Consider the following 22,392-nt stretch of genomic DNA (forward strand, 5'->3'; position numbering starts at 1 on the left):
CAGGAGTTTCACAGTTAGCCGAGGGGAAAGTTTTTAAAAAACAGAGGCTTGTGAGGTAACGACGGTTTTATAGCGAAAGTCCTGAAAGTGACTGATTTGTTTCTTGGATGTTCCACATCATTAACTCCAAATGGATAAAAAGTATGACGTCATTCTTCAGTAAATTGAACTTTCTTTGTAATTTCTTTGAATTTTTTCTTTGTAAAAATTCAATTAATTCAACCGTCATTGTTTTGTTTTTTTTCGGTTTTAACCTGCTGCATGACCCGATATGTTTGTCTTGCTGCACTCACTATCTCCTTTTTGTTCCCCTCCCCTCTTTCAGAGTGCCTACCGCATGTTTACGAGTAACACGTGTCTGAAGCACATGATCAGCAAGGTGCGGCGTGACGCACACCACTTCGAACGTTACCAGCACAACCGTGACCTGGTGACCTTCCTCAACCTTTTTGCCAACAAGCAGCTGGAGCTGCCGCGTGGCTGGGAAATGAAACACGACCACACCGGAAAGGTCAGCCTCATCCTCCGTCGGCTCTCCTCCTTTATCTCAGCTCTTGGGCTGCGATTCTGTCACATTAAGTGCCACAGTGTACAAGACATTTATTGTGTTAGTTTCATAGAAGCTGCATTTAATTTTCCCAGCTCATTTTATCACTTTGTTGTTGTTTCTCCAGCCGTTTTTTGTGGACCATAACTGCCGCGCCACCACCTTCATAGACCCGAGGTTGCCTCTGCAAAGTGCTCGGCCCAGCGGATTGCTTGCTCACCGGCAGCACCTGAGCCGACAGCGCAGCCACAGCGCCGGGGAGGTGAGAGAGAGCCACCATTATATATCTCTCACACACACCTTCCTTCCCCAAGGTCACATCATTCAAACAGATGATAACAAAGTTATATCAGATATTAATTGAGCCACGTAAATAAAGAAATCTATCTATCTATCTATCTTGTTTGCTTGTTTATTTATTTAGTTATTTATTTATTTATCTAGTTATTTGTTTATTTACTTACTTATTCACTTACTCACTTGCTTATTTATTTACACACTTGCTTATTTTTTAAATTTTATTTTCCTACTTACTCACTTGTTTATTTATTTATTTATTTATTTGTTTATACACTTGCTTATTTTTTTATTTATTTACTTACTTGCTTATGTATTTTTTTTTTATTTACTTGCTTGCTTATTCATTCATTCATTCATTTACGTGCTTGCTTGTTTATTTACTTATTTACTTACTTATTCACTTGCTTATTTATTTATTTCTTTACTTATTTATTTATTTACTTACTTACTCGCTTATTTATTTATTTACTTACTTACTCGCTTGCTTATTTATTTATTTAGTTACTCACTTGCTTATTTATTTACTTACTTACTCACTTGCTTATTTATTTATTTATTTATTTACTTACTCACTTGCTTATTTACTTATTTACTTACTCGCTTATTTATTTATTTACTTACTTACTTACTTGCTTCTTTCTTTCTTTCTTTCTTTCTTTCTTTCTTTCTTTCTTTATTTATTTATATATTTACTTACTCACTTGCTTATTTATTTATTTATTAATTATTTATTTATTTACTCACTTGCTTATTTATTTATTTACTCATTTGCTTTTTTATTTATTTATTTATTTACTCACTTGCTTTTTTATTTATTTATTTAAATACCACTTTCACAGTTTGGAAGGTGGAACTTTGTGTTCTATAATAGCGAGCACCTTAACTTGAAGCTCTGGAGCGATACGTGAGGAAGCAAACATCACAAGCACTAAAGTGTGGGAGAATGAAACACTACTGCAAAATTTCTTTTACTTTCCCGTATGTAAAAACGAACACGCTGATAATCAGTTTATATTAGTAATCAGGGAGTCCTTTCACCTCTGTAATTGTGAGCTGCTTTATTTCCCAGAGTGGCTGAGCTGGTAGTTCGCTCTCCCTCCTCCGCCAGCGTGTGTATTTTAGCATTTTATTATTCAAGTTCTGTTTGTAAAAACAAAGCTATCAGTCGTTGTTTTTTTTAGATACATTATAAAAGCTCCTGTGTGTTTTATATGTAATGATTACTCAAGGATCATTACACCTACCGTAAAACCTTTACACGTTAGCTGCTCCACTCACAATACGATCACTTTGTGTGCACTGAGCACCTTTATTGTAGGCTCTCGGTTTATAAACTGTAATAGTAATTTACAGGCAGAGATTTGTGGAGTTTTTAAATATACAAATCATAAATACACACGTTGATGCGCACTGCTACATCGTTACGCCATAAAGTAGTACAGCCCAAGAGCCAAATGCTAACATCTAATATTGGTTATTTGGCTTAAAACGCATTTGCATTCGTCCAAATGATTGATATATACACCGATCAAGTATAACATCATGAGCAGTGACCGGTGAAGTGAATAAGACTGATGATCTCCTCATCATGGCACCTGTTAGTGGGTGGGATATATTAGGCAGCAAGTCAACATTTTGTCCTCAAAGTTGATGTTAGAAGCAGGAAAAAGGGACAAGTGTAAGGATTTGAGCGAGTTTGACGATGGACCAAATTGTGATGGCTAGACCACTGGATCAGAGCATCTCCAAAACTGCAGCTCTTGTGGGGTGTTCCCGGTCTGCAGTGGTCAGTATCTATCAAAAGTGGTCCAAGGAAGGAACAGTGTTGAACCGGTGACAAGGTCATGGGCGGTCGAGGCTCATTGATGCACGTGGGGAGAGAAGGCTGGCCCGTGTGATCCGATCCAACAGACGAGCTACTGTTGCTCTAATTGCTGAAGAAGTTAATGCTGGTTCTGACAGAAAGGTGTCAGAATACACAGAGCAGGACGGGTCAGGGCTGTTTTAGCAGCAAAAGGGGGAAAAACACAATATTAGGCAGGTGGTCATAATGTTATGCCCGATTAGTGTATATGAGAATATAGTAAATATGATCCTGTTCATATTTAAAAAATATTTTATCCCATATTTTTAATTGGCATTTTTGTTTTTTCTCATTAATTGTTAGTTTACATGCAACAGTACATACGTCTATGTCTATGTGTGGTTCACCTCAGACAGCAGCACTTCAGGCTGCAGAGTGGTTAGTTTTCATACGCTCTACACTGCAACAACTAGATCAGGAGTAAAATATGGAAATCATGAGCTTACGATTGTAAATGAATCGGTTTCATGATTTATCTGTGGTAGGCTTTGCACTGTGAGCTCAAATCTCTCACTGTGTAACCTTCTGCAACAAAGAAGTATGATGTCATAATTGTTCAGGAGGGACTGAGACAGAAGTGTGTGTGTGTGTGTGTGTGTGTGTGTGTGTGTTGCAGGTGGTTGATGATTCACGTCACGCCGGTCCTACTGTCCTGCCCCGGCCCTCTAACACCTTCAGTGCTGCCGGACGCAATCAGTGTCAGGACCTCGTACCTGTTGGTATGTTTGGTTGTTCATGTGTAATTTAGGACTGGTTCATTCATACTCATTCTTCCTCATGGCTCACACTTTTTATTTATTGCTTATTTATTTTTTTATTTACTTCCTTATTTTTTTTAATTTACTTACACATTTGCTTATTTTTTTTTTAAATTTATTTTCTTACTTACTCAATTGTTTATTTATTTATTTACTTATTCACTTACTTGCTTATTTTTAATTAATTCATTAATTAATTAAGTTACTTACTCACTTGCTTATTTATTTACTTGCTTGCTTGCTTGTTTGTTTGTTTGTTTTTATTTATTTGTTACTTATTTACTTAATCACTTTTTTACAGCTTGTAAAGATCTATCTATATATATATATATAATTTTTTTTTTTTTTTTTTTTTTTTTAAAGAAATCTTATCTTCATATACCTAATATTGTCTGTAAACATTTTTTTCCTTGGCTAGCTAGTGTTTGCTGCTAGCAAAAATTCCTCATGCTGAGTTCTATCCTTTATGAAGTTTTACCAGGTTATTTGTTTTGTAAGAAGATGCTGTAGATATGTTCAGAGCATAGATTGTTTAAGTACGTCCAGATCGCTGTCGTTGTGTCATCTGTTCATTAAGCTACTTAACGAACATAATAATATATGATATCAAACGATATTAACAAAGCATTTGAGTAATTAATGTATTGTTAGACTGATGCCCACTGTGCAGTGTTGATGCATCCCTAATTCACACACGTTTTATTATTTGAAGACCGAATTTGTTTATGTGCTTATTAAACTTTTCATATTTACAGCATACAACGATAAGATTGTGGCCTTTTTAAGGCAGCCAAACATATTCGAGATCCTGCAGGAGAGACAGCCCGAGTTCAGTAGAAATCACTCACTCAGGTACTGGACAATGTGAAAAATATCACATAATTTATACTGCATCTGACTTAAATAGAAATAATAGTGAATATAAAAATTCAGTCAGATGTTTGTTAGCTACCTAGCTAGTATAAGCAGTAATAATTCTAAAATTATGTAGGAATATGAATTAAAATACTCTCACAAATCCTGTCAGGGTAACTCATGTTTAAGAGCTAGCAAACTATAAAGCCTAAAATGTTACTTAACTAGCTAGTTTTCAGTTTATCAGGCAGTAAAGATATACTTTATTTCTTATAAATCCTCTCAGAAATTCTGTCATGTTTGTCAGCTAGCTAGAATATTTAGTCGGGGTATAGCTATTTGTCAATATAACTTAAAACTTCTCAGAGGAATCCTGTCAGATTAGCTCAAGATAGCTGTCTAGCTAATATAAGCAGTAAAAAGTATATAGTGTATAAATATGGCTTAAAATCCCTCACAGAATTCCTGTCAGAGTAGTTGATTAGTTGACTAGCTCATATAAGCAGTAAAATGTTTTACAGAATATAGCTTAGAAATCCTCTCAGGAATCATCTCAGCTTAGCTTATGTTAGTTAGCTGGCTAGGATAAACAGAAAATTATACAATTATGCCTTAGAAGTCCTCAAGGAAATCCTGTCAAATGAGTTAGCTAGTTAGCATCATCAGTATGGCTATTTGTCAGTACGAGTTCCTGAGAGGAATCCTGTCAGATTAGCTCAAGATAGCTGTCTAGCTAGTATAAGCAGTAAAAAGTATACAATTTATAAATATGACCTAAAGTACCTCACAGAAATCCTGTCAAGAGTAGTTAGATAACTAGCCAGCTTAAGCGCTAAGACGAACAATTTCTGAAATCCTGTCAGTTAGCTCATTTTATTTAGCTAGCTAGCATTGTCGGGCATTGTCATTTGTCAATGTGGCTTAAATACCTCACAGAAATCCTGTCAGGGAAGCTAGTATAAGCAGTAAAATGTATAGAGATATCAGACTATGGCTATGTATGATTATGGAAATGTATGATTATGCCTTAAAATTCCTCAAGGAAATCCTGTCATTTGAGTTAACTAACTATCTAAGTAGAAACAATGAATATTTATTAAAATGTTGATGGCTGGCTCATGGTAGTTAGCTGGTTAGCATCATCAGTATGGCTATAGCTATTTGTCAGTATGATTTCCTGAGAGGTTATCTGGCTAGTACACTCATTTCTTTCTGTTAGCAGTGTGTTTTCTTTATCAAGGAATAATTTCATTGTATGTTATGAATGTTATAATCCTGAATTTTTGTTGTAATCCTGACTTGCAGGGAGAAGGTGCAGTTTATCCGAAACGAGGGCGCGGCCGGCTTGGTGCGGCTCTCCAGCGATGCGGATTTGGTCATCTTGCTCAGGTAAGTTTCCACGTCCATCTTGTCGAACACTTCCTCGGCGTCCAGCGAATGATCGCTGTCATATTTGATTCCTCAGCCTGTTTGAAGAGGAAGTGATGTCGTACGTGCCCCCCCATGCCTTATTGCATCCCAGCTACTGTCAGTCTCCACGGGGTTCTCCGGTTTCTTCCCCGCAGAACTCGCCTGGTGAGTCTTTCTTGTCCATGCACAACAGCACACTTTATTTCAGATACGCACATGAAAAAGCGCCAATAGTGAAGGAATGCAAAATGAATAAAAGAGGCTGAGGTAAAAAAAAAAAATTGGTTCTCTGGCCACTTTATTAGGAACATATTAGTTATCCAGTTACTTTTCACACCTCAGCTGTCAAAAGTGTTTTTTTGAGTTGGCTTTCCGTTCCTGTCCGCATGGTTTTTTTTTTCTATATTTCACATACTGAGCTTTTGATCTGTATCTTTTATGATTTTATGCATTGCTTCACTCCCACCTGATTGGCCGATTGTATAACTTCATGATTAATTGCATTACGACTCTCAGGAGTCATGTCCATGGTGGGTGTATTCGGTTGATATCTCTTAAACAGCCTTTTTTTTCTCTCTGGTATCTTTCTGTCTCTAACATGCATGTCTCCACCAACTGATAACGTTAAATATGTGTAAATAATTGTAAAAACTGGGTCAGTGTTCAGTCAGCCAGCACCTGCTACTCCTTATTGTCTGTAGCAAATCTCAGTGTAGAGAGCATAGAGTAGTAATGTGCCATAAAGTTTACAGTGCAGTTTGGAGGTTGTCACATGTAGCTATTGTACATATCGTAACTCCATTTTTGAATGAAATAAAAAATATCATAGTGTGGTTTTTGTTTAGGCTTTTTATTGCATATCAGTTATTATTAGGAAAGAATAGGTTTACACATTATCCTTCTTATTTTACAAGAAAAAACCCCCCAGAAAGCTCACAACAAATAAGAAACACAAGTGATGATCAGACATACGTAGAGTAGAATACAATACAAATAACTAATGAGGAAGTTGTAACTAATTGTTCAGCTGTTCCCTCATCACAGTAGATCATCCGTTAGATTAACCCTTCCATTTAATCCAGGCTTTAGACCAGCACTGAGAGTATCTAGAGATGTCTATTTCGGACATCTATCATCTATTTCAGACATCTATCATCTATATATATAAGAATAAATTCTTGAAATCACCTTGTGGTGAGGATTCAGGTACAGAAGCTCTTGTATTGAAGGGAAATTAGGAAATAGAGGATAGGAAATAAATGTCGGCTGACGACTTGTTGAATTTGTCCCATAGTTGCAGTCATGCTGTGCTGCAGCAGAAGTTTTGCTAGAAGTCATTTATGATCATGACAAGAAAGTACATGTTTCCATGTCTAATCGATTGCTTTTTCTAGCATATTCTTCGGTCACCGTAATCATACTATAAAATGTAATCCTTCTTTCAGGCACACAACGAGCCAACGCCCGTGCCCCTGCTCCGTACAAGCGAGACTTTGAAGCCAAACTCCGCAATTTCTACCGCAAGCTTGAGACCAAAGGCTACGGTCAGGGACCGGGGAAAGTCAAGTAAGCATCTGAAAGTGTGACCACTGACATAAACACAGTTCTTACACGTCAGTGGAGATACACTACTCATACCGAATTTGTGTTTCATTCCAGACTGATCATGCGCAGAGACCACTTGCTGGAAGATGCCTTCAACCAGATCATGTGTTACTCCAGAAAGGACTTGCAGCGAAGTAAACTTTACGTCAGCTTCGTCGGCGAGGAGGGGTCAGTAAAAAACGCCTGGCTGTATTACAGGGAGAAAAGAAATGCGTGTCACCTTGTTGGAAATGGTTTAACTGGGAAGACATGCTTCTTAATACTGGAATAATTATCCTAATCTCTCACTACAGTGATATCATTTTTTATGACTAATTTTGTCTATATTTATATATAATAGCTACACCAGAGTAGATAAATATCGATGTTACACTATATTGCGAAAAGTTTTGGGACACCCCTTCAAATCATTGAATTCAGGTGTTGTTTTTCAGGGGCTGGGTTCCGACCCTTAGTTCCAGTGAAAGGAACTCAGCATACCAAACTCACTCATCCATGTCTTTATGGAGCTTGCTTTGTGCACTGGTGTACAGTCATGTTGGAACAGGAAGGGGTCATCCCAAAACTGTTCCCACAAAGCATGAAATTTGTTTTGCCAAAATGTCTTGGTATGAAGCTGAAGCATCCCAAAACTTTTGGCAATATAATTTATTTCAGGTAATAAGATGTTTGATTTGTTTATGCATATTATGTAAGTGTTACGATGTGTTAATGTGCATCATATCGCACAACTGCACCATTCACTGACAGTAAGTAGAGACCAATAGCTGTATTTTACCTGTTCAGATTTGTACAGGTGAAGCGTCTTTATTTGACGGACACCAAAGTGAAATGATGTAACTTTGTTGTGTTCGCAGGCTGGACTACAGCGGCCCTTCGAGAGAGTTCTTCTTCCTGGTGTCACGCGAGCTCTTTAACCCCTACTACGGCCTGTTCGAGTACTCGGCTAATGACACCTACACCGTCCAGATCAGCCCCATGTCTGCCTTCGTCGACAATCATCACGAATGGTCTGAGAAACTTATAGCTGTAGCAGTTTTATTGAGAAACACTATTCTATATCAATATTTAAACATCAGATGCAGTGAAGTTTTATTGTTGTTGTTGTTGTTTCATTTGAACTTTCCTAGTGGTATTTATTAAAGTGCTAATTTTGGCATCATGCAGTGACATTAACTGGTTTAATGTAACTGGTTCAGTGAAGCTGTATGGAGTGTCCATGCTTACACAGTGTCCATCTCATGTCCCTCTCTCAAGGTTTCGGTTCAGTGGCCGCATCCTCGGCCTGGCTCTTATCCATCAGTACCTGCTTGATGCCTTTTTCACACGACCTTTCTACAAGGGGCTACTGCGGATGTGAGTGGACACGAGCACTGCATAAAACACTGAATGAGGCTCAGAATATGGGGAATACACTGATCAGGCATAACATTATGAACACATATTATGTGTAATTTGTGCATATTATATGAACACATAATATTGTGTTGGTTCCCCTTTTGCTGCCAAAACAGCCCTGACCCGTCCTGCACTGTGTATTCTGACACCTTTCTGTCAGAACCAGCATTAACCTTTTTAGCAATTTGATTAACAGTAGCTCGTCTGTTGGATCGGATCACATGGACCAGCCTTCACTCCCCATGTGCATCAATGAGCCTTACCCGCCCATGACCCTGTCGCCGGTTCACCACTGTTCCTTCCTTGGACCACTTTTGATAGATACTGACCACTGCAGACCGGGAACACCCCACAAGAGCTGCAGTTTTGGAGATGCTCTGATCCACTGGTCTAGCCATCACAATTTGGCCCTTCGTCAAACTCAAAGCTCAAATCCTTACGCTTGTCCATTTTTCCTGCTTCTAACATCAACTTTGAGGACAAAATGTTGACTTGCTGTCTAATATATCCCACCCACTAACAGGGGCCATGATGAGGAGATACTCAGTCTTATTCACGGCACTGGTCAGTGGTTATAATGTTATGGCTGATCTGTGTTTCTACCAACACCATGCTTCACTGTGTGGATAGTGCTCGTAGGGTTTCAGATGTATTTCTGCTACTTGAAATTCATTTTGGAAATGAATGTAAAAACTTAGAGAATTGGTTAAAAGTTTTTTATTCCTCTCTGGTCTCTAACTCATGTCTCCACATCTTGAGAGTGAATAATGCTAATAGTTATAATAGTAAAAGCTGGGTCAGTGTTCAGGCTGTGAACACCTGCTACCACTGAGCCCTTATCGTCTGCAGTAAAGCTTAAGAGAAAAAATGCGCAATAAATAACGTTCAGCAGTAGATAGTCTTTTACAATGGAGTTTTGAAATCCCTTATCTGAGGTTGTCACATGCAGCTGTAGGATGTGTGACTTGCTTGTTAATTTGGGAGAACCTCTTACTTACAGTGACTCAAGTCAGGCAGACCCCAAGATTGGAGCTAAACCAGTCTTAACCAGAACAAATCTTAAGAGTAAACAAACTTTCTGTATTTCAAACAGCTCTCTTTGTTTTTCCCTGTTTGTCTGTCTCTAGTCCATGTGATCTCAGTGATTTAGAATATCTGGATGAAGAATTCCACCAGAGCTTGCAGTGGATGAAGGACAACGACATCGAGGACATGCTGGACCTCACCTTCACTGTTAACGAGGAGGTGTTCGGACAGGTTCGTCGGCGTGTTTAGGCACCAGAACATCAGTTCCTGGTGATGGAGGACATCAGATGCTCGACAGATTTTCAGATTATTTTTAATTAAATAAGCAAGTCTAGTTTCGACTGTTTGCGGAAAATGATATGTTATTAGCGCTTGCTTAGACACTATTTCACTTTTGTTTGTGTGTGTGTGTGTGTGTGTGTGTGTGTGTGTGCTGTGCTTCTAGATCACCGAGCGAGAGCTAAAGCCTGGCGGCGCAAACATCCCCGTTTCAGAGAAGAACAAGAAGGAGTACATCGAACGCATGGTGAAGTGGAGGATAGAGAGAGGAGTTGTTCAGCAGACCGAGAGCTTGGTGCGAGGCTTCTACGAGGTACATGAACCTCCTGTTGTGGTTTTCTGTAATGACATTTTCTGTCAATGAGCAAGTTTATCGTTTCTAGAGTAACAGGAAGATGCACAGACGCTGCACTTAAATGCCTTGTGGGTTTAGTGCTCAATAGTCACTTTGGATAAACATATCAGTCAGGTGACCAATAGAAATGTGTGTGTGTGTCTGTGTGTGTGTGTGTGTGTGTGTGTGTGTGTGTGCAGGTGGTGGACGCTCGGCTTGTATCGGTTTTTGACGCTCGGGAGCTGGAGCTGGTGATAGCTGGCACAGCGGAGATCGATCTAAGTGACTGGAGGAACAACACGGAATATCGTGGAGGTAACACAGCACACACACACACACACACACACACATTCACATATCTAGCTATATAGAGATGTAAGGGCTTTTCACACTGCACTTAACCCTAACCCTGAGTTATCGTCGTTCTTAACACCGCTTTTAACCCCAGGTAACGAAACGTTTCACACGTGTAATTTGAAAGTGGTGTTAGCACTGCTTTTTACCTGGGGTTACGAAACCCTGCTCTGTAAAGCGTGTGAACTGGAGTGATGAGGAGACGGTATTATTCTTACAGTATTTTTTATAACCAGCAAGACGCAGGAAAAGCCATGTAAACAGGTTGCCTGCTGTTCGTCCAGTCAGTGACAGTGACACCACAAATATGCAAATAAGAACTTTTAATGGGGTTTAGGAATGTACCGTGTGAAGCATCTGTTAATGAATACCCAGGATTAACAGTTAACCCCAGGTATCGTATGAGCAGTGTGAAACGTGATTGTAGATAACCCAGGATTCCATTTATCCAGGGTTTAGGATGACCCATGGTTAACAAATTCAAGTGTGAAAAGCCCTACAGAGACAGATGTATATGTATATTTATATATGCTGATTAATGATTCTGTCCAGGTTACCATGACAACCACATTGTAATCCGCTGGTTCTGGGCAGCGGTGGAGAGATTCAATAATGAACAGAGGCTGAGGTTGCTTCAGGTGAGCACACACACACACACACACACAGGTTTACCTGTTTAAGCTGCAGCATTTTATATATATATATATATTTTTATCATTAGTTTGTAACAGGCACCTCCAGTATTCCCTACGAAGGTTTTGCCTCACTCAGGGGTAGCAACGGCCCTCGCCGCTTCTGTGTGGAAAAGTGGGGCAAGATCACGTCTTTACCCAGGTAATTAAGCAGCGTGACGCGCAACGAAGCAATTAAGCTCTGAAAAATAAACCTTGCTCTGCATCACAAAAACACACCCTGAAGTGCTTTATTCCTCTTACACCACTGTTCCAAGGTGCTGACACTGTTACATAACAATGTTATATAAGTACCTCCTTACAGAACATCGTCTTTCCTTGTTTCAACAGAGCTCACACGTGTTTTAATCGCCTCGACCTGCCACCGTACCCCTCCTTCTCCATGCTGTACGAGAAAATGCTGACCGCAGTAGAGGAGACCAGCACCTTCGGTTTGGAGTGAACTCTGACCTGCGCGATTCTTCTTTGGAAATCTCCAAAGAAAACAACCTGTTAGCAAACGCACTTTCCAATCCATCTCCGTGCACCAATCAGCAACCAGTGTAGTTAATCCTCCCGTCCAGCTGGGAGCGAGAGCAGGGCATTGCACCTGGGATTGAAGGAACTGGATAGAGGAAGCGGTGAGTGAGGTGTAGCTCACTCAAAAGGATGTCGCGTCGAGTCTCGAGGCGGTTGGGTCCTACTGTGTCCGTCACATGTCTAAAACTGGACCAGAAATGCGACTCCGGAACAATTTTTCATGCAGAATCCGAGGTCGAGAGATCCGAGAACGTCCTTCTGCAAAAAGTCTTTTTATAATCAACCACAACAATGACACTTACACCGTATACCAGTGCTTTCTTATATCACACACACACTTAAACTGAATGCACTGTTTGAAATGTATACACTTTAACATATTTCTATAGTTAATTACGTTTAAACGCCTTCATTAGGTCACTCGAGCAGGCATGACGCAGTAAGTCCGGGACACGAACACTTCCTCTTGGACATGTGTTAGACAGACGAGCAGCTTAGAGGGAGTAGGATTACACCTTCGGCTGAATACGAAGTAGAAGAGCTGGTCGTTTTTTGTTTTTTTTCTATTCCAAAATACGGAAGCTTTAGATGAGGCGTCTCCGACTGATGAACAGCTTCACGCCGTAGCCGCTTGCGCTCACGTTCCCCCGGATTCTTATTAACACTGCCGTAATCTGTGCGCATTGTACGCTCGCGGCTTTTAACGAATGTTACTTTGTTTTCTTTTTTAGTAAAACACAATTGTCTGTAAAGTAAAAAAAAATAAAAAATAATTAACTGGAAATAATCATCATCATCATCAGTTCACTCCAGTCCTCGCTTTTTCTCATTCTGTTCCATTATTTATGCTACTTTAATTGCACTGAATGTACCAAAGGTTCAGGGATCAGTGTGGGCCGTCCTGAAGTCCCCACCCCCTTCACTTCTTGATTTTTTTTTTCATAGTGGTCTTGTCTGTTTTTGCACTCATCTGAAAGTAAAAAGAAAACGTTGATTACGTTGTGGCTCACGTGGGTCTTATTTCTTCATCTAAAGCATCGTCTGGAGGATCGGGTTTGTGTTCTGCCTCTGGACGTTTTATCAGGTGCAGCGACAATATGAGTCTCTGTATGAGCAAAAGTTTGCGCACCCCTGATCATCACACACATATATGATCAAATTTCAGACTTATTCCTCTCTCTCTCTCTCTCTCTCTCTCTCTCTCTCTCTGCAGTTATAATCAGCTCTTCTCTTCTCATTTTTTTCTCTTCTCTGCTTGTCTTATCTCCACTCTTCTCCTCTCTTCTATTCTCCACTTTTCTGTTCTCCACTCTTCTATTGTCGTCTCTTCTCTTCTCTACTTGTCTCATCTCCACTCTTCTCTTCTCCACTATTCTCTTCTATTCTCCACTTTTGTCTTCTCCAATTTTCTGTTCTCGTCTCTTCTCTTTTCCACTTTTCTATTCTTGTCTCTTCTCCTCTCTTCTCTTCTCTTCTTGTCTCTTCTCCTCTCCACTATTCTCTTCTTGTCTCTTCTCATCTCTTCTCGTCTCTTCTCCTCTCTACTCCACTCTTCTCTTCTCCACACTTCTTCTCTTCTCTACTCGTCTCTTCTATTCTCCACTTTTCTGTTCTCCACTCTTCTCATGTCTTCGCCTCTCTTCTCCTCTCTTCTTGTCTCGTCTCCAAGAACAATTAATGCTGAGATCCTATAAAGTGTTAATGTTGTGTTCCAGTGGCATCCTGCCTCTATATAAACGAGTCCAAAAAACAAGATAGAGGAATTTCAGAGCAACTTTTGTTTTTTCTATGGAGGTGTCAGGGTTGCACATTTTAAAGCTGCACATCTGACCATTATATGAAAAGGTAACGTGAGTAGGGTGAGTAGATGTAATGCTCTGAATAGGGGAATAACGCGTGAGAGAGTTTTTCACCAAGATCTCAGAATTATAAATTGCATGACTGGATGCATGTGGGTGAGATTTGTGTTCATTCCCTCTCTCATGATTTTCTCTCTATTAAATGTATTTTAATATAACAGCGGCTGTCACATAGAGCCCACGTGTTTCTAAAGGTGTCACTGTGATTGTGAGAGAGAGGATGACACAGAAAGAGATAGAAACAGAGAGATAGAGGGAGAGGAAGAGTGTGTGAGAGAATGACAGAGAGAAAGAGTGCGTGAGGGAATGACAGAGAGAGAAAGAGTGGGTGAGGGAATGAAAGAGAGAAAGAGTGGGTGAGGGAATGAAAGAGAGAAAGAGTGCGTGAGAGAATGACAGAGAAAGAGAGTGTGTTTAGGGAATGACAAAGAGTGCGTGAGAGAATGACAGAGAGAGAGAGAGAGAAAGAGTGTGTGAGAGAATGACAGAGAGAAAGTATGTGAGAATGACGGAGAGAGAAAGAGTGCGTGAGGGAATGACAGAGAAAGAGAGAGAAAGAGTGCGTGAGAGAATGACAGAGAGAGAGAAAGAGTGTGTGAGAGAATGAGAGAGAGAGAGAGTGTGTGAGGGAATGACAGAGAGAGAGAGAGAGAGAGAGAGAGTGTGTGAGGGAATGACAGAGAGAGAGAGAAAGAGTGTGTGAGGGAATGACAGAGAGAGAGAGAGAAAGAGTGCGTGAGGGAATGACAGAGAGAGAGAGAGAGAGAGAGAGAGAGAGAGAGAAAGATTGCGTGAGGGAATGACAGAGAGAGAGAGAGAGAGAGAAAGAGTGTGAGAGAATGACAGAGAGAGAAAGAGTGCGTGAGGGAATGACAGACAGAGAGAGAGAAAGAGTGTGTGAGAGAATGACAGAGAGAGAGAGAAAGAGTGTGAGAGAATGACAGAGAGAGAGAGAGAAAGAGTGTGTGAGAGAATGACAGAGAGAGAGAGAAAGAGTGTGAGAGAATGACAGAGAGAGAGAGAGAAAGAGTGTGAGAGAATGACAGACAGAGAGAGAGAGAGAGAGAGAGAAAGATTGCGTGAGGGAATGACAGAGAGAGAGAGAGAGAGAGAGAGTGTGTGAGGGAATGACAGAGAGAGAGAGAAAGAGTGTGTGAGGGAATGACAGAGAGAGAAAGAGTGTGTGAGGGAATGACAGAGAGAGAGAGAAAGAGTGTGTGAGGGAATGACAGAGAGAGAGAAAGAGTGTGTGAGAGAATGACAGAGAGAGAGAGAGAGAAAGAGTGCGTGAGGGAATGACAGAGAGAGAGAGAGAGAGTGTGTGAGGGAATGACAGACAGAGAGAGAGAGAGAGAGAGAGAGAGAGAGAGAAAGATTGCGTGAGGGAATGACAGAGAGAGAGAGAGAGAAAGAGTACGTGAGGGAATGACAGAGAGAGAAAGAGTGTGAGAGAATGACAGAGAGAGAAAGAGAAAGAGTGTGTGAGAGAATGACAGAGAGAGAGAGAAAGAGTGCGTGAGGGAATGACAGAGAGAGAGAAAGAGTGTGTGAGGGAATGACAGAGAGAGAGAGAGAGAGTGCGTGAGGGAATGACAGAGAGAGAGAAAGAGTGTGTGAGGGAATGACAGAGAGAGAGAGAGAGAAAGAGTGTGTGAGAGAATGACAGAGAGAGAGAGAAAGAGTGCGTGAGGGAATGACAGAGAGAGAGAAAGAGTGTGTGAGGGAATGACAGAGAGAGAGAGAGAGAAAGAGTGTGTGAGAGAATGACAGAGAGAGAGAGAGAAAGAGTGTGTGAGAGAATGACAGAGAGAGAGAGAGAGAGAGAGAGAGAGAGAGAGAAAGATTGCGTGAGGGAATGACAGAGAGAGAGAGAGAGAGAAAGATTGCGTGAGGGAATGACAGACAGAGAGAGAGAGAGAGAGAGAAAGATTGCGTGAGGGAATGACAGAGAGAGAGAAAGAGTGTGAGAGAATGACAGACAGAGAGAGAGAGAGAGAGAAAGATTGCGTGAGGGAATGACAGAGAGAGAGAGAGAAAGAGTGTGAGAGAATGACAGAGAGAGAAAGAGTGCGTGAGGGAATGACAGAGAGAGAGAGAGAAAGAGTGTGTGAGAGAATGACAGAGAGAGAGAGAAAGAGTGTGTGAGGGAATGACAGAGAGAGAGAGAGAGAGAGAGAAAGAGTGTGAGAGAATGACAGAGAGAGAAAGAGTGCGTGAGGGAATGACAGAGAGAAAGAGTGTGAGAGAATGACAGAGAGAGAAAGAGTGCGTGAGGGAATGACAGAGAGAGAAAGAGTGTGTGAGGGAATGACAGAGAGAGAGAGAGCAAGAGTGCGTGAGAGAATGACAGAGAGAGAGAGAGAAAGAGTGTGTGAGAGAATGACAGAGAGAGAGAGAGCAAGAGTGCGTGAGGGAATGAGAGAGAGAGAGAGAGAAAGAGTGTGTGAGAGAATGACAGAGAGAGAGAGAGCAAGAGTGCGTGAGAGAATGACAGAGAGAGAGAGAGAAAGAGTGTGTGAGAGAATGACAGAGAGAGAGAGAGAAAGAGTGTGTGAGAGAATGACAGAGAGAGAGAGAGAGAAAGAGTGTGTGAGAGAATGACAGAGACTGACTTTTGATGGTCATTTATTAAATCCAGTTATTCATTCACTTTAGCAGCACATTACACAAGGGAAATTGAATAAATAAATAAATAGATAAATAGATAGATAGATAAATAAATAAATAAATAAATATATAAATAAATAAATAAATAAAGTAGTCCATTTAGATAGATAGATAGATAGATAGATAGATAGATAGATAGATAGATAGATGGATAGGTAGGCAGATAGATAGATAGATAGATAGATAGATAGATAGATAGATAGATAGATAGATAGATAGATAGATAAATGAATGGCACATCAAAAACCTAGTTAAAAAACTATTAAAATACACAGGAAGTTAAAAAAGTTCATCCAAACTCGCGTGCAAACAGCAGTTCATCATTTACACCAGTACACACGGCTCCCCATCACACCACAGTTCATCATTTACACCAGTACACACGGCTCCCCATCACACCACAGTTCATCATTTACACCAGTACACACGGCTCCCCATCACACCACATCAGCTGGAACTGTTCAAGGTCATTCATACTTTTATAAAAGTTGAAATCAACAAAGACCCTTGTTCTGACCAGTCTCTGAAAGATTACAGTAACATCATGTTGTGTGTTCTGTGTCAGTTTGTTCTTTCTGCTGGTGTAGATGGCCAGTTTCGCCTGGCCCAGGATAAAATTGACCAGCTGACACTTGAACCTTTCTTTTCTGGTGTATTTAAAACCAAGGATAAAAACCGTGTTAAAACACTCAAAGACACTCGCTAAAACACTAAAAAGTGGACGAAGTCTAAAACAGTTCATAAAAGCATGAAACACTGTCTCCCTCTGTAAACAAAAAGGACACTCGTGTGACCTCTGGGTTTAAAATACAGATAAAAGCATTAACAGAGACAATGCCATGCAGTATTCTCCACTGCAGGTCACCTGTTCTTTTAGTTAACGGTGGTTTGTACAACGTTCTGGCTTTACATCATCATTCAGCCCAAGGACACTGCGCCAGGGCGTGTCTGCCCTCCCGTCTAACCATCTCTTATTGTACACTTTAACACACAGTTTGTAGAGGCTCTTACCCGAGGCTGTATTGAGGCCTATAGCTGTTATTTCCCCATCTCCGAGGAGGGGACCTGAGACCTCTGACAGATTAGGTACAAGAGAAAGAACTGGATTGAGCTCACCTTCCTCAGAGCTGACCACCCCAGCGCAGTAGTCCCTGAGCTGCATGCGCTCCTCAGATGTAAGTGCTGACCTCCACCTCTGTAAAAGCTGTGCAATCATACGTACAGACTTTACCCCTAGCTTTGTTGCTACATCGTCTGAGTGAGCAAAGTCCGGCCCTGACAGTTGCACCAACTGTCATAGTGTTACAGTCCTTGTGGAGATCAACGCTCTAGTTAGGGCTGGAGAGATCCTGCTGGTGACATCCAGCCGAGCGCCATGGATGAGAGGTTCATCGAGAAGCCAGCACAGTGACAAACAGTCCTCCTTCTGCAATCTGAACTGGTTAAAAACTTTAAAAATACCTTGATAAAAAGCAGGTAATCCAGTTAAGCTTAGTTGCTTTGTGTCCATTAAAAACAGTGACCTGTCCAGACCCCATCCTCCCACTGTGTGTAGTATTCCGTTCGCAGCTGCTCACCATGAGAGGTTCTCTGGGCCAGTGAGGAGCTTCTGTACATGACAAAGACGAAAGGCCACAGTCCTGCTGGATAAGTCCTTGTCTGCTCTCTTCCTTGGGTAGGTATAGAATGCTTTGTGGTAACCAGTGCAGCTTGTCCCAGAAGAAGTCCACCATCATGGTCTGCAGGTCTGCTAGTAGTTTGGGAGGGGGGTCAATACAGGCCAGTCTGTGCCATAACATTGAAGCAACTAGATTATTTATAACCAAAGTTCTGCCCTTATATGACATCTTTGGAACGAGCCATTTCCATTTATTCAGACGTCCTTTTAGCTTTTCACTTATGCCTTCCCAGTTTTTCTTAACATAGCTGCTGTCTCCCAGGTACACTCCCAAATATTTAAAACCCCCTGTTCTCCAGGTTAAATTATCTGGGAGACATGGTTCCCCACCTTTCCAATCCCCGACTAAAATGGCTTCACTTTTGTTCCAGTTTACTTTTGCAGAAGATATCACATTAAACTTAATTATGATGTCAATTAAAATATCAATATCTCTTTGTTCAGTCACCATCACAACAACATCATCGGCATAGGCAGAAACACAGTATGGGGTATTTCTGGTATAGACAGACCAGAAATCTTGCTTCTTATCTGACATAGTAAAGGTTCGATGGCCAGGGTGTATAACATGCCAGACAGAGAGCAGCCCTGCCTAATACCCCTATACACTTTAAAAGGCACAGATAAACCACCGTTAACTTTCAGTACGCTCTCAATGTCGCTATACAGCACCTGGATCATGGCCTTGAACCCGGAGTTGAACCCAAAATTCTCTAACGCCCTCCACAAATACTGGTGTTCAACCCGGTCGAAAGCCTTCTCCTGATCTATGAAAATAAGACCAGTCTTCAGCCCCAATAGCCTAGAGACATCCAAAATGTCATGAATTAAGTTTACATTGTCGTGGATAGACCTGCCAGGCACACAGTACGTCTGGTCAAAGTGGATGACTTGCTCCATCACCTTTCCTAGCCTTGTTGCTAATGCTTTTGAGAGCACCTTGCAGTCTGTGCAGAGTAAGGAGACAGGGCGCCAGTTCCTAAGGTCAGTCTGATCTCCCTTCTTTGGGAGTAGGGTCAGGATAGCTCTACGGCTACTCAGCGGCAGTCTGCCTTCGCTTATGCTCGCCTTCAACACTTCCAGCAAGTCCTGCCCTATCACTGACCAGAAAGCCTTAAAAAACTCCACCGAAAGCCCATCGATTCCAGGTGACCACCCATTTTGCATGCTGTTGATTGCAACCTCCAACTCATCCAGGGTCAGCTCCCTGTCCAGTTCCCTAGCTGATTCATCGGTTATTTTAGGAAAATTCCTGACAAAATCTTCCTCCACCTCCTGCACAGCTGCGAGCTCACTCCTGTACAGCTTTGAGTAAAAGCTGACTGTCTGCTTGCGAATTTCAGTGGGATCAGTTACAAGCTCCCCTGAATCTGTACGCAAAGCATGTATAAACCTTTTCTGTCCATTTTTTTTCTCAAGACTAAAGAAGAACTTGGAAGGAGCGTCCATCTCTTTTACGCTTTTAAAGTGCGAGCGGACCAGCACCCCTTGCACTGTTGTGTCCAACAACTCACCCAACGCATGTTTTTTCTTTTTGAGAGCCTCAATATGGCCTCGATTTCCTGTGGACTCCACCAAACCCTGGAGTTCCACTACCTCAATCTCTAGAGCTCTAAGTGATCTGGTGATGTCCTTAGTCACATTGTGAGCGTACTGTTGACAAAACATTTGAATGTGCACTTTTGCCACATCCCACCAATCTTGCAGTGATGTAAAAGTCGGCTTCTGGAGCCTAAAAGCATGCCAAAAGAAAATAAAACTCTCTCTAAAATTAATATCATCTAAAAGAGCAGCATTAAAATGCCAGTAGGCACTACGTGGCTTTACATTGCTCTTCTTAAAAGTGCACTGTACCATAAAATGATCCGAAAAGCCCACAGGATAAATAACACAGGACCTAAAAATATTCAGCTGATGTTTGAAAGTGTAAAAACGATCAAGCCTTGCTAGTGAGAGGAGGTTATCTTTACAATGGGACCAGGTGTATTGTCTCTCTGTTTCATGAAAAGCCCTCCAAACATCACTCAGGTCATGTGTTGTGATTAACTCACACAGGCGTTTGCGAGAGGCAGCATGAGGTTCTAAATGGTTCCTATCTAAAACGTCTTCAGTGCAGTTAAAATCCCCACCAATGATTAAAACTTCACTCTGACTACAGGAACCAATGACAGTGCTTAAAATATTTAAGAACACCATTCTCTCCACACTTAGGGTGGGAGCGTACACACAAATAAAATAAAAATCTCGTTCTCATAAAATGCCCACACTTTTAAAAGCCTGCCTTTTAAAACTTCTTCAACATCATAAGACTGTGGGCTAAAGGACTGTGAAAATAAAAGGGCAACACCACCACTAAAAGAGGTATTGTGACTTAAAAACACAAGTCCCTTCCACTCGCTCGCCCAGTCCGAGGAGTTTCCGGGATCGCTATGAGTTTCCTGCAGGAAAACAACATCCGCGTGCTTGTGTCTCACCGTCTCATACACTGCCGCTCTCTTTCTGTGGTCCCTGGCACCATTGATGTTAAGGGTTACGGCAGTGATAGCACTCATTATTAAATAATAAAATATCACCCACATAATGCAATCAATCAGTTGGTTAGGCATTACAGAGCTCAGTAGTCTATAAAGAACCTTCGGTGTTCTTCCTAAGTTTGGTCACTATGGCCTTCAGACGATAGATTTCAGTTTTTTCAAACACACCACACCGCATTAACTTTTTAACATCACACACAAACTGTTCAGTGTCGGGGAAAAATTCTTCGATATTCACTGACCTTTTGCCCTTGGTGTTTTTTAAAAATGCTGATATTTCTGCTGCAGTGTAGACCGTCTCCCTTTCGTCTGACTGTGAGCACTGTGACCAACTTGAGTCCGTGGAGCCTCCATCACTCTCTTCCACATCTGACTCGAGTTTCTTAGCCTGCTTGTTGCTCTTGCTTTTAGATTTTTTCTTGCGCTTAGTGGGGACTTTAAAAACAGGTTCTGCTTCCATCTCAGCATCTGTACCTCCATTATCGAGACTGTCTCGTTCCTCCACCTGGCTTGTCTGCAAGGGGGGCTCGGATGTTGTTTCGCCCATCTCTTTATCACTTTTCGCAGGATCAGATGCTCCTGCTTTGTCCCCTGCAGGTTTCGCCACAGTAGCACCAGGGTTGCCTCCGCTGAGCCCGGTCTCAACCGCAGGGGGAACGGTCATGACGGGATCCAGCATGGAGGAGGCAGCAGCTATGGGCTTAACCGCAGGAGGGTCAGCTGTAACAGACTCAGCCACTGGAGAAACCGATACAGAGGGCCCATCTCCCTCAGTATCACCACTGTGCACATTTGGCCTAGTCTGCTCAGCCTGCCTGTCTGTCGCCCCGTCTTTTTTAACCTTCTCTGGACATGCACGAACCAAGTGTCCTGTCCCATCCACGCTAAATTTCATCACTAAGTCCAGCTCCTCCACGCCATTATTTAGCACCATGTACACCAGTCTCCTAAAGGAAACTATCTTTGAGTTTCTTAACTCTGGTGCTTTACTGCCCATGTGGATCTTTCTTATAGGAGAGACCATTTTGCCATAGCGGGAGAGCTCTTTAGCAATGGTGTCATTTTTCAAGAAAGGAGGAACGTTTGACAAAATTATTTCCTTCGATGGACTACTGAGAGGAAGCACCGTTACCAGGGAATCATTAATGACCACTTTCTGCTTAACAATCTCATTCACTTTGTTCACAGAGTTCAGAAAGAGCACAATAGCACTGTTCATACGGGAGGCAGCTAAAATGTTGCTGTACCCTACCACCTTCCTGACTGCCAACACACACTCCTCCACGCTAACGTTACACGCAATCCTCACACCATGCTGCCGTGTGAGAGACTCGTACACGCTATCATCCACCTTCTCCATGTTCCCGGCGCAAAGCGTGCCGAAATGCCGGCTCACTCCTTGCCGAGAAACACACACCACACACGCGCCCAAACACACACGCGCCCAAACACACACGCACGCACGCACACTAACACACAAACACAGCTCCTCACAAAACATGCAAACCAAACAACAACAAAAAATTAAATGAATTGCCAAAAAAGACAATAAAGTTTTGAAATCACTTGCAAACTCGCTCATGACGCTCAACTCCCTCATTCACATCTGTGCATGTGCAGAGAGAGAGAGAGGGAGAGAGAGTGACAATGACAGAGAGAGAAAGAGTGCGTGAGGGAATGACAGAGAAAGAGGAAGAGTGCGCGAGGGAATGA

The 22,392-nt window shown here is 41.6% G+C and overlaps 1 protein-coding gene across 2 annotated transcripts in view; it reads left to right on the top strand.

Moving 5' to 3' along the window:
* The window catches only part of hecw2b (HECT, C2 and WW domain containing E3 ubiquitin protein ligase 2b), a 40,980-nt gene extending 28,042 nt beyond the window's left edge, over positions 1 to 12,938 (top strand). For both annotated transcript variants that reach the window (XM_058380112.1, XM_058380113.1), the window contains exons 15-30: positions 326 to 511; positions 675 to 809; positions 3,328 to 3,430; positions 4,225 to 4,321; positions 5,630 to 5,713; positions 5,790 to 5,899; positions 7,180 to 7,300; positions 7,394 to 7,507; positions 8,197 to 8,349; positions 8,597 to 8,695; positions 9,865 to 9,994; positions 10,209 to 10,355; positions 10,577 to 10,691; positions 11,283 to 11,368; positions 11,452 to 11,564; positions 11,753 to 12,938. In XM_058380112.1, coding sequence (XP_058236095.1) covers positions 326 to 511; positions 675 to 809; positions 3,328 to 3,430; positions 4,225 to 4,321; positions 5,630 to 5,713; positions 5,790 to 5,899; positions 7,180 to 7,300; positions 7,394 to 7,507; positions 8,197 to 8,349; positions 8,597 to 8,695; positions 9,865 to 9,994; positions 10,209 to 10,355; positions 10,577 to 10,691; positions 11,283 to 11,368; positions 11,452 to 11,564; positions 11,753 to 11,864 — 1,905 coding nt within the window. In that variant the 3' untranslated portion in view covers positions 11,865 to 12,938. The remainder of the gene's footprint in view (positions 1 to 325; positions 512 to 674; positions 810 to 3,327; positions 3,431 to 4,224; positions 4,322 to 5,629; positions 5,714 to 5,789; positions 5,900 to 7,179; positions 7,301 to 7,393; positions 7,508 to 8,196; positions 8,350 to 8,596; positions 8,696 to 9,864; positions 9,995 to 10,208; positions 10,356 to 10,576; positions 10,692 to 11,282; positions 11,369 to 11,451; positions 11,565 to 11,752) is intronic.
* Positions 12,939 to 22,392: the final 9,454 nt, after the last annotated feature.

Source organism: Hemibagrus wyckioides, linkage group LG26 (genome assembly GCF_019097595.1).
Source record: "Hemibagrus wyckioides isolate EC202008001 linkage group LG26, SWU_Hwy_1.0, whole genome shotgun sequence".
Lineage (NCBI taxonomy): Eukaryota > Metazoa > Chordata > Actinopteri > Siluriformes > Bagridae > Hemibagrus > Hemibagrus wyckioides.